Source organism: Sander vitreus, chromosome 10 (assembly GCF_031162955.1).
Source record: "Sander vitreus isolate 19-12246 chromosome 10, sanVit1, whole genome shotgun sequence".
Taxonomy (NCBI): Eukaryota; Metazoa; Chordata; class Actinopteri; order Perciformes; family Percidae; genus Sander; species Sander vitreus.
This window is the reverse complement of record NC_135864.1, coordinates 19,611,955-19,626,520: the sequence shown is the minus strand read 5'-3', so window position 1 is coordinate 19,626,520 and position 14,566 is coordinate 19,611,955. Positions and strand designations below refer to the sequence as shown.

The 14,566-nt window shown below is 40.6% G+C and overlaps 2 protein-coding genes across 3 annotated transcripts; one reads left to right on the top strand and one right to left on the bottom strand.

Annotated features, from left to right (window-relative positions):
* Positions 1-390: 390 nt before the first annotated feature.
* LOC144524482 (protein FAM53C-like) lies at positions 391-7,231 on the bottom strand. The gene is made up of 5 exons (XM_078260782.1): positions 7,124-7,231; positions 4,868-5,119; positions 4,713-4,773; positions 3,799-4,628; positions 391-1,922 (listed from the first exon to the last, which is right to left on the bottom strand). The coding sequence occupies exons 2-5, from the start codon at positions 4,949-4,951 to the stop codon at positions 1,671-1,673; spliced, it is 1,227 nt and encodes a 408-aa protein (XP_078116908.1). The 5' UTR covers positions 4,952-5,119; positions 7,124-7,231; the 3' UTR covers positions 391-1,670.
* A 2,703-nt stretch (positions 7,232-9,934) lies between these two features.
* Positions 9,935-14,170, top strand: phykpl (5-phosphohydroxy-L-lysine phospho-lyase). 2 transcript variants are annotated; one of them, XM_078260778.1, is made up of 13 exons: positions 9,936-10,158; positions 10,268-10,386; positions 10,509-10,668; positions 10,765-10,839; positions 10,922-11,009; positions 11,098-11,214; positions 11,492-11,574; positions 11,661-11,886; positions 12,357-12,511; positions 13,093-13,182; positions 13,299-13,432; positions 13,605-13,651; positions 14,006-14,170. In XM_078260778.1, the coding sequence occupies exons 1-12, from the start codon at positions 10,100-10,102 to the stop codon at positions 13,625-13,627; spliced, it is 1,329 nt and encodes a 442-aa protein (XP_078116904.1). In that variant the 5' UTR covers positions 9,936-10,099; the 3' UTR covers positions 13,628-13,651; positions 14,006-14,170. The 2 variants fall into 2 exon arrangements, with proteins under 2 accessions (XP_078116903.1, XP_078116904.1); XM_078260777.1 differs by lacking the exon at positions 13,605-13,651 and having other exon boundaries at positions 9,935-10,158.
* Positions 14,171-14,566: the final 396 nt, after the last annotated feature.

The following is a 14,566-nucleotide window of genomic DNA, read 5'->3' as shown; positions in this document are numbered from 1 at the left end:
ATTTAAAACATTGTTTAGTGCTCTAACGTTAGACTCTTTAGTGCAACATGTCTTCTTTACAATTATAAAACTTAAAAAAACTTGTTGGTGTAGCTAGTTTATCCGTTATTGAATGTTTTAAAAGAGCCAACCACGTAACGTTATTTGTTTCAAAATGATACGTCATTGTCAATCTGTTATAGCTAGCTATATTCAGGTTTTGTGAAACTTTGCCACAAAACAGAAAATTAAGCTATGCCTATAACTGCTGTTCGTAAAGTCAGATTCTATGCAACATCAGTATTATACTGAAATCAGCCACTAGGTGTCACAATAACGTTCTCTTGGCCCCTGGTATGCTCTTTTATTTGACTACAAGCAGGGTACATTTGTGAATGGAAGACAAGACACTTTTTGGAGAAAGAAAAAAAATATTCTCTATTAAACTTTATTTGTACATAAATTGTGCAACAGGAATATTTCCATCTGAAAACACATGAAAAATCATTTCTGAAAGGCCACCAAATCATCTGCATCACTACCGCCTTTGTCACATACACTCAGAATTGGTTTGACGTGTGTACTCACTCTAACCATTGTAGAGTACATAACATTTTGCCCTATGGAGTCCAGTTTAAGCATCAATTCCGCTATTCAATAAAATATTATAGTGCATGTGCCACCTGTTCAAAAATATCTGAACCAGCGCAAATGGAGACTGCAAAAATGTCTGGCTGTGAAAAGAAGACCAGAGCACCAAGAACTCTGTATTTTAAGCTTAAGGCATGGTCAGTTTACAGTTTCATCAGTATTATTGTTGACAAGGTTTGTTTATGTTCAAGCAATTAAGATTTCTAGGAAAAGCAAAGAATACATGAACAGAAAGGGGTAGCGGTCCTGTCTGCTATAACAAAAACATTTCCCTTTGATGATGTACATTTATTCAAAAAACGGAAAAGCTGAATCAATGACAGAACAGCAGTTACAGTAGACGTGTCTTTCGGGTCTGTGAGGGATTTAAGCAACAGCAGTGAAATCCTGGATTTATTCAGTTAAACATACATGAGAACATTTATATATAGATCAGTATTCTTAGGTTACTTGGGCTGCTCAATTATTTTTGACCAGTGTGCACCTTTAAACAGCTCACATACAGTCATGTCCAAATTCAGGGACCCAAATACAAGTAGACTACACTAGTACTGATTGGGCAATGAGGAATACTTACCACTACTGCATTAAATCTATTGGCTTTTAATGTATAATCAATTTAATTATGAAGAAATATTAAACACATTCTGGTCACTCCAGTATACAATGTTATTTGAAAAGGATATGCAAGGATATCAAGATGCATACCAATGGTTAACGCAAATTAAGACTTTATGAAATAACCAAAATTCTGTGTGCATTAATACTAGCTTATTTGCTCATGCACATTTCCCTATGGAGTGTTGAGTAGGCAGGCACTGTAACATTTTTTGTGAAATGTTGAATAGTGAACTAGCACAAATTTTACAATCATAAAATTGTAATTTGATATTAGCTTCCAATTGCTTGGTTCTTGATTATGAACTCTGGATATGTGCCTCAGGAGGGCAGCAGGTTCCCAAGGACTCTGCCAGAAGAGCGCACAAAGCCTACAGGTGTGCTTAACATAGTTATGAATGCAGTAATCACACTTCGAGTGGTCAGTTTTCTTCTATAAGGTTCAAGTCCAGTTCTGTGCAGTCTCTTTCAAAAATAACCTTTTGCCCTTCATCTATTGTAGTTCTTTTTCTTTTATCTTCTTGCTCCTCTTCTTCTTCACTTTCACTTAGTGGCCCAATGCTGGCTCGTCCCACGAACTCTGCAGGGGAGAAGGCTGAGTGCTGCTCTGCCTGGGAAGATGCTGGAACTATGCAACCACCTTTACCACACATTAGGCTCTCGTGATTACCAATCTACACAGGAGAAAGAAGCGTCATGATCATCATGTCACATTTTCCTCCAAACCTAAAAAAGGTAATAAAATATAGGCAGTGCAGTGACTGATGACATCACTGGCAATGCCAGGAAGTCTGTATGGATGGCAGTGCCTGTTGCTTTGGTTAAGTATAGAGTAACTGATAGTAGCGTTAAGGGGCTTGGCTGACATGTGTGACTTGACTGACACAAGCTAAGGACCAACCTAAACGGCATCAACGCTGGAAACTACAGACACTTAAATAATGTAATTTACATAATGGTATTTAATCCCATTAAATATGAAACGGACTACCTAACGCAGTAGTCAGCAACCTTTACTATCAAAAGAGCCATTTTTGGCCCAAAAAATAAATAAAATAAAAAAAGGAATGGAAAACCAAAAAATACAAGTCGAGGCGAGTAGAGCAGGTATCAGGAAATGAAAAACGCCATAATAATAATAATAAAGTTCCCATCAAAACGCCACCTACAACCTGAACAGTCTAATCAGCCAGAATAACTGAAAACACCAGAGGCTTTAACAGGCTAATTTACACTTAAATAGACCAATAGGTCCAAATAAGCATTCATTAATATGGTGATGTTTGGTGCCATTTTTTAGCCCCGTCTTTGAGGAGTGGGGCATATCTTTATTTTTTGGAACTATCACAATTTACAAACAAGCAGCAGTAGCAGAGTTTGGAGATTTCAATTAATTCGCCGCAGATTAAGCATAGCGGTAAACCAGCAGCATTGGTGGTGAAAGCAAATTAATTCGTCAATGCACTATTAATCTTTTCATTTTCTTTCAAGACATTTCTTCTTTTGGGTTTGTAATCCATAGCTAGTCTATAGACACTCAAGACCGCTATTGAGGTTCTGCAAACATTTTGAGGATAAGGTGCTGGGCTATAGATGTACATAAACGCTATGATGCACATTTTAGTTGACTGAAATGTTATGTAAATGGAGAATGTGGAAATCACTTTAGTCCTACAACAATAAATGAAATTTAAAATATATATAAAAAATAAAATTAAAAAAAACTAACCCATATTAATTTCCATATAACTTTGTCAAAGCCACAGGAAGCCACTAGAGAGGGGCTAAAGAGCCGCATGCATAGATGTGTAGGTAGCAGGAGGGTCAGCAAGTCAATATAATGTAACTTCCTAGCTACCTAAGCTCAGGTGTGTTCAGGTGGTTCATCTTGGTACACATAAAATAAGTCAGAAGTGAACAGAATAGTCTGAATTTAAGGATTTTGCCTAGAGAGCCTCTGTGAACTTATTCTCATATCAAGGCCAAGTGGTAAGTTGTGATGTAAGATTGGTTTTGCTTTACTAGGCAGTTGCCACCAGGGAAACCTGTGACAGGAGTCAAATTATGAATGGGTCAAACTCTGGCTGGAACTGTGTTCAATAGAGTGCATTATAGCAAAGTGGAGATAGGAAAATTGCAGCTGAAGACACGTATAGCAACTTTTGTTGCCAATTGGGTAAAACAACCTACATCAAAAACACAGCCCAGAACCCAATCCTGACTGCACTGATGTAACAGACCGGTTTATGAAAACAACATCTGGAGAAGCACTCACTAATGGTACTAACAGTCTGAAATGAAGAGAGCTGATGGCGTGGGGGCCAAGTTCAGCTCAACTTTAGCTTAACTGAGTTGTGGGGGGGGATGGTGGGCTGCCACAAGCCTACTATTGCCCTCTAAGATTCATGACCGAAAACATGGGCACAAGTGAACCCAGGCCTGCTAATTACTTACTGATACCATTAACTATATGTATCTCAATCTCTGCACAATATGAGGAGATGGACAGAAACTACCTACCCTGACAGCCCTTTGGACTTTCTTGCTTACCTGTGTCATCTTGCTGAAGTTAAGGCCTGGCCTGGGGCAGGGCAGAACATCTGGGTCATGGCGCCTCTTCAGGCGAGGTTTACGCATGTCGCAGGGCTGCGAGTGGCATCGCGGCAGTGCTGGGTGCAGGTTGCGCCGAGAGGAGGATGGCGTGCTGCAGGCTGAAGTGGGAGATGGAGACAGGGCTGGGTGTTCCATGCCAGAACAGCCATATATCAGAGCAGAAGCAGGGGAGGGCTGGGGGGGCAGACGCACCATGGAGGCGCCCTGAATGTGCACAGGGGAGAGGGAGAAGCGGCGCTGCAGCACTGAGTGAGAAACCAGGGGAGCTGGTGAGGAGGAGCCAGAGGAAGGAGTAGCAAAAGAGGCAGAACAGGCTCCTTTCAATTTGTCACAGGGGTCCCATGAGAAGCTCCATGGTAGTGGAGAGTCAGAGGACAGAGCTAAGCTAAAGAAGGTAGGGCTAGAAGATGAGTGGCGGGAGGAAGAGGTCAAAGAGGAACTGGGACCACAAAGTGGCAAAGAGCTGGCTCCAGAGCTTGAACTAGATGCTCCTCCACTTTGGCAGCCACGTTTCACTGGGGTCCAAACCCTAGATGCACTAGGATGCCAGGTGGAGCGACACCGAGACAGGTCCTCTGGAACAGAGAGGGACCGGCAGTGGCGTTTTGGAGGTGGTGGAGGCGAGCTTTGGAAAGCTCCGTTTGTAAAAGAAACCTCCGGTCTCTGGAGAAGTTCTTCCGAGTGGGAAGGAGGCCATGGAGAGTCTAGTCCACAGGAATCATCTAGAAGGTTGGCTTTGGATGATGGCTGTGTAGCTGAGCGGGTCACTGAAAATGCCAAAAGGTAGACCAATGAGACAAGTTTCCCCAGCGAATGGGTTTCAAATACTGCACTTAATTCAATGAACTTGCCTTGTGTTGATCTACAAGCACCCCATGAGACAGTGGGACTGGAGCCCACTGCAGGTAATGACTGAAACAGAAATATAAAACCAGGGCCCATCAAACTAAGTGCATCAATGAAAAAAGTTTTTAAAAAGTAACATTTAGTTTTGTATTCAACTCACCACATTCACATTGAATGAGAAAGCCTTGTAATAGGGCTCTTCCAAACTCTGCTTGCGGAGCTGCTCTGTGATAAGCGTCACCATATTTGTAGCTACAATCCAGGCATAGACATGGAGATGATGAGGACATTTACTAAGGGCAGTGGAAATTGCGTTAGTCAGAATCCTGGCGTGGTTTGTGGTGTCCCCTCCACACCTCAACCAGCCAGACTGACCAGCTTTCTCATTATGCCACCGTCATTTTTTTGCCACCTAGAGGGACAGATGAGAAGGGATGCTTATGAAACAGTGTCAATGATTAACTGAAATTGGACACACACACGATCCATCAGTCCTTCGATAGTCAAAATCAGCTTATGGGGACTTTCCTCTAACATGCTGTGTATTGTGGAAAAGCCCACAGAAAGAACAGAATTCTTGAATAAATGTGTTTCAAGTACTGACCACATACTACTATACAAGACCCCAGGCTGGGATCTACATGCTGCCTCACTCACACATAAAAGGCAGAAGTTCATTGTGCACAACTCAGAACAAAGAAACACTTCACATTCCATCATGCACAGTGAACATATGCATTTCTTATTGGAACTACTAAGACTGGTGCAATTTCAAAGAAAATGCTGAGTATGTCCAAAGTAAAAAGCTTGGGGGCAATACAATGGCAATCAAAGTCAGTTGGGTCCAATAAACACAAACGCCAAGAGTTGTGAGTTGTAAAGTGAATGGAAGGGGGAGGGAAAGACGAAAAGGAAAGGATGGGTGAAGTGTGTGAAAAATGAATGGGGTAGGGGTTGGAAGCATGCCATAGTATTTTTACAAAAGGGGTCAAAAGAACTGTGACCAGGTCTGAAGAAATTACATTACCAAAACAGTGTAATGTACCAAGAGAGTAGAGGGTCACAAGACACGAAAAACACACATTCCTCTGATATTTTCTTTGTATGCAAATAGCACTGAGTTAGGTTTTAAGATCTAATGGTTACTCAGTCCACAAACATCTTTGAAGATTAACCAGCACTGGCACGTCACAGCAAACCTTTGCACAGCATAAAAATATACATCTCAAACTGAAACTAAAACAGAAAGCCAATATATAAGCTATCTGCTGCATTAAAATACAACATGGCCTTTTAGCCTTTGCACTGCTCTCGAGCACCCAACATCTAGAGCAAATGTAATGCTGATATCCAAACCAGACATGACACAACATAGGGAAACATATTTAACTATATCAACTTTAAATTGTCTTTATCTAAATCTGAATATAAAATCTTGATGGTTAAGAGTCCTACTAATTGAAGAGACTGTGTTTCAACACTTGCTTGTTGGCAGTCAGATGTGGCCTCCAGGGCCTTCCTCCTTGTGGCAAGGTGGTACATTGCTAGCCTAGTTCCACATGCCAGAAGACATGCTACCACAGGGGTACAGGCTGAACCGCATCCCGTAGCATCAGCCAGTGTTAAAAACTCTGCATCCCACAAACTCCATTTGCTCACAAACTGCCAAGAACAGTGCTGTCAACCACCCGCCGATTTAAAACTGTATCATCATTTTACAATCTTGGCTACAAACTTTAATGTTAACTTTACTACAAAATGAATCTGATAATCCCAAAAAACTAGCAAGACACAATAATTAATTAACACTAACAATTAAGAATATTAGTTAGGTTAATAAAGTAGTTATGGCCTAGCTATATAGACTTTTCGTCTTTACTAACGTGCAAAGCAACAAATAAGTTTAATGCAGTGTTGCGCTGAGCCTGACCTTATATCCTATACAAAACACATTAGGGTTAGCCAATTAAAAGCCTAACGTTATCTCCAACATTAGCTGCCGGACAACGGTTTGTCAGTGACAATATAACTTTAGGACTTATTAACATTGGGCTAGATGTACTTGCTAAATCGGATACCGACTTCTGGTGAGACAAGTATAGTAAGCTAGCTCAGCAACACGATGCAGCCGGTGCTGTTAGCTAGCTAGCTAGCTAATATGATAACAAGCGTCCTTACTAACGTACACGTTACTAGCGTTAGTTTGCTTAGCTACATTCGTTGTGTCTGCTACCGGTTAATGACTTGTCATTGTACCCAGTTGAGGCTATGATACGTTAAAATAGAATATGAAAAGGGACTTAATAAATGTAACGGCTGGGCCGTTAACGTTAAACTGAATTAGTCGTAGCATTAGCTAGCTTAGTTACGCAATCTGTTTGCACGCTAACATGCTACAGCTGTCCTGATGTATTACCTGCATTCAGTGGTTCCTTAGCAACCGAAGCAGTGCACCGGATAGAGAGCTGTTTAGCGGAGTATTTATAGCCTTTGGACCATACCAATACAGAGGTATTTTGAATACACTGCTTCAAAAATCGCAATTTAAGTAAACACCACAGTACTCACATAGCGCATACTTTCCCAATATGACCTTTATTCACGTCTTACCAATTAAAACTACATGTTGAAACTATGACTGCACTTATTTTTGGGAGTCTCTGTCGCGTTAACAGCCCCCAGTTGGGCCCTTCTAAATAAAGCGACATCATACAATCAAAATGTCTTTAGCGACAAATAAACGTATTTTTCCCTGATATGGAATAATATAATATCTATCTAATTTATAGCCTACCTATATTTGCGATAGAAGCAGAATTCTTAAACTAGGTGAACCCTTGTTTCGCATTGCCAGACCTACCTCTAGTGGCTATATGAGTTGATCCCAAATCTAGAGGGAACGGCAGTCTCCAATAGGGAAAAGGCAGAGATTACGGCCAAGTCATTTGTAAAAAAAATACAGTTTGGAAGATTTATCAGAAGAAGGGAGTAAAGGAAGGGAAATAACAATGAGTCAGAATTCAGGTGTGTTAGACAGAAGGGAAGCAGCAGATGATGTAATTGATGAGCCATTTTCTTTGGCAGAGATGGGGAGAGCAGTAGGCTAAATAAGTCAAAACCAACTTATCCAGGGGAAGATCAGGTAGGCTATGCTATGCTAAAGCATCTAGGGCAAGGAGCATTATTGAAGTTGCTGTAGCTTGATAATAAAGTTTGGGAGGAGGGAAGATTAGGCTACCAAGTGCATGGAAGGAAGCAGTTGTGATTCCGATAACAAAACCTGGCAAGGATCTATCTAAACCCTATAGTTATAGGCCTATAGCACTGACATCAAATCTATGCAAGATAATGGAAAGGATGGTAACAGAAAGGTTATCGTATAAGCTTGAGAAGAGAGAAATGCTGGCAAATTATCAAAGTGGTTTTAGAAAAGGAAGGAATACTATGGATTCAGTGATAAGACTAGAGAATGAAATAAGAAAGGCCCAGGCAAATAAAAAGTCAGTCATTGCAGTGTTTTTTTACATACAAAAAGCATATGACATGATGTGGAAAGTAGGATTGTTAATTTAGCTGCACAAGATGGGAGATGGTGGAAGAGTTTTTAACTGCATATAGGATTTTGTTTGGAAGAAAAATCAAAGTACGGATTGGATCAGACTTCTCAAGTCAGTAGACGGTTGGAAACGGCACACCTCAAGGTAATGTGATAAGCCCACTACTTTTCATCATTATGATTAATGACGTCTTTTCAAAGGTACCAGTAGATATACAGTAGGTAGGTCACTTTTTATGGATGATAGGGGCCCTGTGGAAGAGAGGAAGGAATGTGGAGCATGTAATCAGGAGATTGCAAGGAGCGATTGATGACGGGGTGGAATGGGCTTATGATTGGGTCGCCAGCTCTCTTTTAAGAAAGGTGGATGTGATTCAGGCACAGGCATTATAAGTGTCGGGAGGCTTTTAAAACATCGCCAGTTCCTGCCCTACAGGTAGAAATGGGGGAGATGCCGTTGGAAATAAGAAGGATGCAACTGATGGCAAACTACTGGGTTAATTTGCAGGGACACACAATGATTCTCATCCCACAAAAGGAGTGTTGCAGTGAGTGCTGGGAGAATGGGAGGAATTAGAGGGATAACTTTGGTCGAGTAGAAAATAATATTGTAAAAGAATTTGGAGTGTTTGATCTGAGAATAAGCCCCTCAGTAGTTTATCCAGTGATTACTCCATAGATGATTATTTGGCCTAATATAGACTGATATTTGTTAGAGGTAAAAAGGAAAGAAAAAGATAGCTTTGATTCGATAAGTGCTTTCAACTATCACATAATGAAAGAGTGTAGTCATTATATACAGATTAATATGGTTGGTGCTAAGAAACCTGAGACAGGAGTAACAGGATTTGGGGTGGCAATACCAGCAAAAAGAATTGGAATCAGGTCATGTTAAATTTCTGTGAGTCCCATCGCATGTAGGGGTGAGGGGAAATGAAAGGGTGGATGAGTTAGCAAAGAGGGCTTTAAAGAATGCAAATTAGTATCAGTAAAGCAGAGGTTCAATTTTTAATCTGGGAAAAAGCAAATCAAGTATGGCAAGGAAGGTGGGACAGAGAGGAGAAAGTAGACACCTATATAAAAGTCCAAGTTAATAGTGTAGGTGGTGGACATAGGAGAAAGGAAACAGTGTTGACAATATTTAAGGTTAGGGCACTGTGGACTAAACAAAACGTTGAAGATGGTGGGGAAACACCAGACAGGTTTGTGTGAGAGATGTCAGGAAGAGGAGACAGTGGAACATGTAGTTCTGAGTTGTAGGGCATATGGGACACAGAGAGAGATGATGAGGGATTAGGGGTGAAGGAATTCACATTAAAAGAATGACTAAGCATGGGTGAGAAGGCACATGTCAGAATACTGTTAGCATTTCTAAGGGACACTATTTTTTTTTAAAAGCATGATAAAAAGACAGGAATAGGGTGCTAGTGTTGCTGACATGGATAATATGGAGGATAAAATGTAGTTTAGTGTGTGTGTGTGTGTGTGTGTGTGTGTGTGTGTGTGTGTGTGTGTGTGTGTGTGTGTGTGTGTGTGTGTGTGTGTGTTTTTTTGTGAAGGGATTTAGATTTTAAGTCTATTGTCTGATCCACACTCCGGAGGAGAAGGTGGCGGTAATACACGAATGCTAATAAGATAGACGCCAACCGCCGTAAAACAAGAAGAAGAAGAAGAAGAAGAAGAAGAAGAAGAAGAAGAAGAAGAAGAAGAAGAAGAATCATCATCCACAAGGGACGCATGCGTGGTGGATGTCAAGACTTTTCAGAACAATTCCATAACCCATAGATAATTACTCTTGATGACGGTAGTAGCTCTTCGTTCATTGTCTCTACCAATATGGCGTTTGAAAAACTCAGGAAAGAAGAAACTCTCGCAATGAGGAAGAGATTAATCGGGTATGTAACTGAACCAGTGTGATTTTCTTGATGCTAGCTGGTAAACATATTATGTACAGTGAGTGCGTGCACAAAAGTTGCTGACTCCTATTCATTTCTTCGATTACAGGCAGTCATGTAGACTATTTTATCCAGACGAACCTGTGAAAATAATAAAAGCAAGAGGCCAATATCTGTTCGATGAAAATGGCAAGCGCTATCTGGATTGCATCAGCAACGTTCATCATGGTAAAACATCCAGTGCATAGTCCACATTTATTACCTTGTAAAACGCAGTATATTACACTCGTTGTCTACTAATGTCAGAACGTTGTATGTGTTAGTAACATACAGTATACTTTATTTTGTAGTGGGCCACTGTCACCCTAGCATTACAAAAGCTGCAGCAGAACAAATGGACCTCCTGAACACAAATGCACGATTCCTGCACGACAACATAGTCATGTATGCAGACCGCCTGGCTGCCACCCTGCCTGAGAAACTGTGTGTCTTCTACTTTGTTAACTCTGGGTAAATAATACACCCCCACCCCCACAGAATGTATTCCTGAAGTAACATTCCAGAGATTTTTTTTTTTTTTTTTTTTTACATCTGTTCTTCTGATAGTTCAGAGGCCAATGATCTTGCCCTACGCTTGGCACAGCAGTACACCCAACATCAGGACGTCATTGTGCTTGACCAGTAAGTATTCTGTTCTATTGCAACACATTCCCTTCTGACAACACTTGGTTATGAATTACAATGAACTCTCCTTTTATACTAGTGCGTACCATGGGCATCTAATGTCCCTCATCGACATTAGTCCTTACAAGTTCCGGAAACTGGCAGGACAGAAAGAATGGGTTCATGTGGTTTGTACATTTATACAACCATCATCACACAAATGGCTGACCAACAGTGGACTCGACCTATCTGAAAGAATGTGATTTATCCTCTTAGGCACCCTTACCAGACACCTACAGAGGCATATACAGAGAGGATCACCCCAACCCTGGCCAAGCATACGCTGATACAGTGAAAGACCTAATAGAGGAGGTGCACAGGAAAGGCCGTAAGGTACATACAGTACACTACGTCAGTTTCATGTAGCCTGAATAAAATCAGTAACACTCATAACACTTTTTGTTATACAGAGAATGTATAATTCTGTAATAAACATGACCAATGCATGCCATTTATATAACGTACTGTATGTTATGTTGTGTATCCTGTGTATGAACTGCTCTTTTATTCTCTGCTGGCTGTAAAACAAATGCCCCCCCACAGGGATAATAAAGGTTACGTAACCTTACTTGTATAACTTACTTACTTATTTACTACCTTTTCCCCCTAGATCTCTGCCTTCTTTGCTGAATCATTGCCAAGTGTTGGGGGACAAATAATCTTGCCCCAAGGATACTCAACTAAAGTTGCAGAGTGAGTGGTGACTCGTTTTTCAGGTTCTGTTTTTGCTCATCCACGTGTACATTATACATGGTGCATCTCTCTTATACTCTGCACAGATATGTGCGCTCAGCTGGTGGAGTTTTTGTGGCAGACGAGGTGCAGACAGGCTTTGGCCGTGTGGGAAGTCATTTCTGGGCTTTCCAGCTGCAGGGGGAGGGTTTCTGTCCCGACATAGTGACCATGGGTAAACCAATGGGCAATGGGCATCCCCTGGCATGTGTGGCAACCACTGTAGAGATAGCTGGAGCTTTCACAGCCAACGGAGTGGAATACTTCAATACGGTGACTATACAGTAGCCTCAACACAATATGAATGCATGTTCCTTCAAGTTGGTATCTATAGCTTTTCATCAATAATAACATTCTAAGTAACTGATGCCAGTTACATAAAGATATTGTCTTTTAAGGTAAATGGTAAAAAATATTTTTTCATGTTTAACCTATTCTCGTGGTGGTTATGTTGGTCACTTAGTGACGTAAGTAAGGTGTTTAGCCACTTTTTAATTTACCACTACGCCGCTGGATAAAACATACATTATTAATTAGAATTCACCCTCAAAATAATCATTTGTATACCTTGAATTCTTGAAGATTTCATTTCTTGCATGCCTTTACGGGGGAACAAAGAATTTTTGGGATTTTTTCATTCACCGTGGAGGCATGTGACAAAAAACATCTTTCTTCAAGAATTTGAGGTAGCACGGGGTGAGTAATTTAATACATTTATCTGTTTGTCTCTTAACTTCATGCAGTTTGGAGGGAATCCAGTGTCCTGTGCAATTGGCCTGGCAGTACTTGATGTGATAGAGAAAGAGGACTTAAGAGGAAACGCCACAAGGGTGGGAGCTTATCTTAAGGATTTGCTCACAAAGCTACAGACACAACATCAAATAATTGGCGATGTCAGGTAAGGATGCAGCGACTAGTGCACTCGGGCTATCATGCCCATAAAGGCAAGTTATATCCTATTCTCAAGAGTCCATGGCATTAAATCAGATTTTTAAAATGATGAAAAGCATTAATTGACAAGGTATCTGACATCATTAAGTTGTCACCTAATACCATTTTACTGCCAACACTAAAAGTTCCTATGCACTCTTGGTACATCCACAGAGGTGTTTTCACTTCTCTTAGCTGAGAAGACCTCGTCAGGACAGAGTGAGCATGTACAGTGCTTGACCGACATCTCTCGGACTTGCAAATATTGTGATGGAACAACTCATAACTCATTCTATTAGAGTGGTCTGCACTCTTTTTCACAGTGGGTGTTCAGGATTACGAAGTATGTGGACATGCAGGGGGAGAAAGTGCCATTACATGAGAGATGCGGCTTGTATACTAATGAAATTAATATACATTGTAGAAAAATTGTTTTAAATATGGACATTTTTCATCCTTCCATACTATGTGATTCAATGTTGAGAAGGGTCACTAAGAACTTAAATCATGGGTTCAAACGATGCTTTTGTTGTTTGTTTTTTTTAACAGAGGTGTAGGGCTGTTTGTGGGTCTTGAGCTGGTTTCAGACAGGGATCAGAAGACTCCAGCCACAGAAACGGCAGCACGGGTAGTGAAGAGGTACCGGAGTAGAGCGCAACACAGCAGTTAATGCTTATAGTTTAGCAGTTTGTATACACGGTCTCTCCTGAGGGGTGGTCTGTGATTTAATCAACCTAATGTCCCTTTTACATTAGGTTAAAAGAGGAGGATCAAATCTGCGTCAGCACAGATGGCCCCTGGGAAAACGTCGTTAAGTTTAAACCTCCTATGTGTTTCAGTATGGAGGATGCAGAACTGGCAGTACAATGTATTGACCGAATCCTCACAGGTTAGTTACACAAACATTTAGTCTACAGCTGTTTGGATTGTTTGTAGATATGAATCTACTTAAAACACAGAACACTAACTGTAATAGGAGTCTGAACACTGACAGATGCCTATAAAGACTTAACACACATTTCATAATTGTAGAATAACATATTCAATTGTCCTGTTCTCAGACATGGAAGCCAGTGACATTTAAATTGGAAAAGGAAGACATCTAAAGGTTTGTTAAACCTGTAGAAAAACTTTTAATTGCATCAGACATGGTCACATTCATAAAGTTCAGAGGTAGAGATGTGAATGTCTATACTTGAGGTTCCAAAAGATCAAACAAGTTCATTCATTTCACTTAGAACATGTTGCCATCTTCCACTCACACTGACCACTGTGGGGACTGTTTTTGAAATGGACTGATCAGTCTGCCTCATAATAACTGCCTTGATCTCTATCAGTACATTTTTATATCAAAGCTTAAATCTATGAAATATCAAATCAGTGGCAATAGAATTTAAACGGCAGTCAGTCTAGAGCCATGCAACCTTAAAGTCTGTCATAAATCTTTTTTTGTGCCCCCCAGGTGTTCAGTGCAGTCGCCTCACTGATGAAATCTAGCCAATTGGAGGTCAAATTGAAATTGATGCCAGCGCCAGCACATTGTTACCAAATCCACCTGAAAGATGACCCAGTACACAAGGTGCTAATGTGACACTAATGACTCCCAAAAATAAACGTAAACTAATAAACTTTTAAATGACTCTTGCTTTCTTTTACCCACAGTAGCAATATTTGAATTAGTCCCAACTTACAACATTGATCAGCAACATGTTTCCAATACACAGTATGGTTGAGATAAGCACTTACCAGACCACTATTTTTAACTCCTGGTCACATTCATAAAAAATGCTCAAGTACTGCAGTTTCACATCTAGTTGAATGGGTCTTAACACTCAGCCAGTTATCCTGCAGGTAGTGAAGCCCTCTCCCACCGCAAGAGGCATTCGTAGGGAGGTTAACATTACTCGAGACGAAAACAAGCAAGCCATTTAACAGTACAAAACATTTAACATTAACTTTACAAATAATAACAAAAGGATCCATGTGTAATATAATCCAAAAGTTTATTTCTACCAATTTGCCC

Excerpts from the sequence above, each read along its gene's own strand:
- phykpl (XM_078260777.1), top strand. The coding sequence starts at position 10,100 with ATGGCGTTTGAAAAACTCAGGAAAGAAGAAACTCTCGCAATGAGGAAG. Across the intron at positions 10,840-10,921 it reads GACGTCATTGTGCTTGACCA|TGCGTACCATGGGCATCTAA; the intron begins GTAAGTATTCTG and ends CTTTTATACTAG. Across the intron at positions 13,183-13,298 it reads GCAGCACGGGTAGTGAAGAG|GTTAAAAGAGGAGGATCAAA; the intron begins GTACCGGAGTAG and ends CTTTTACATTAG.
- LOC144524482 (XM_078260782.1), bottom strand. The coding sequence starts at position 4,951 with ATGGTGACGCTTATCACAGAGCAGCTCCGCAAGCAGAGTTTGGAAGAG. Across the intron at positions 4,774-4,867 it reads TCTCATTCAATGTGAATGTG|TCATTACCTGCAGTGGGCTC; the intron begins GTGAGTTGAATA and ends TTTCTGTTTCAG. Across the intron at positions 1,923-3,798 it reads ACTTCAGCAAGATGACACAG|ATTGGTAATCACGAGAGCCT; the intron begins GTAAGCAAGAAA and ends TCTCCTGTGTAG.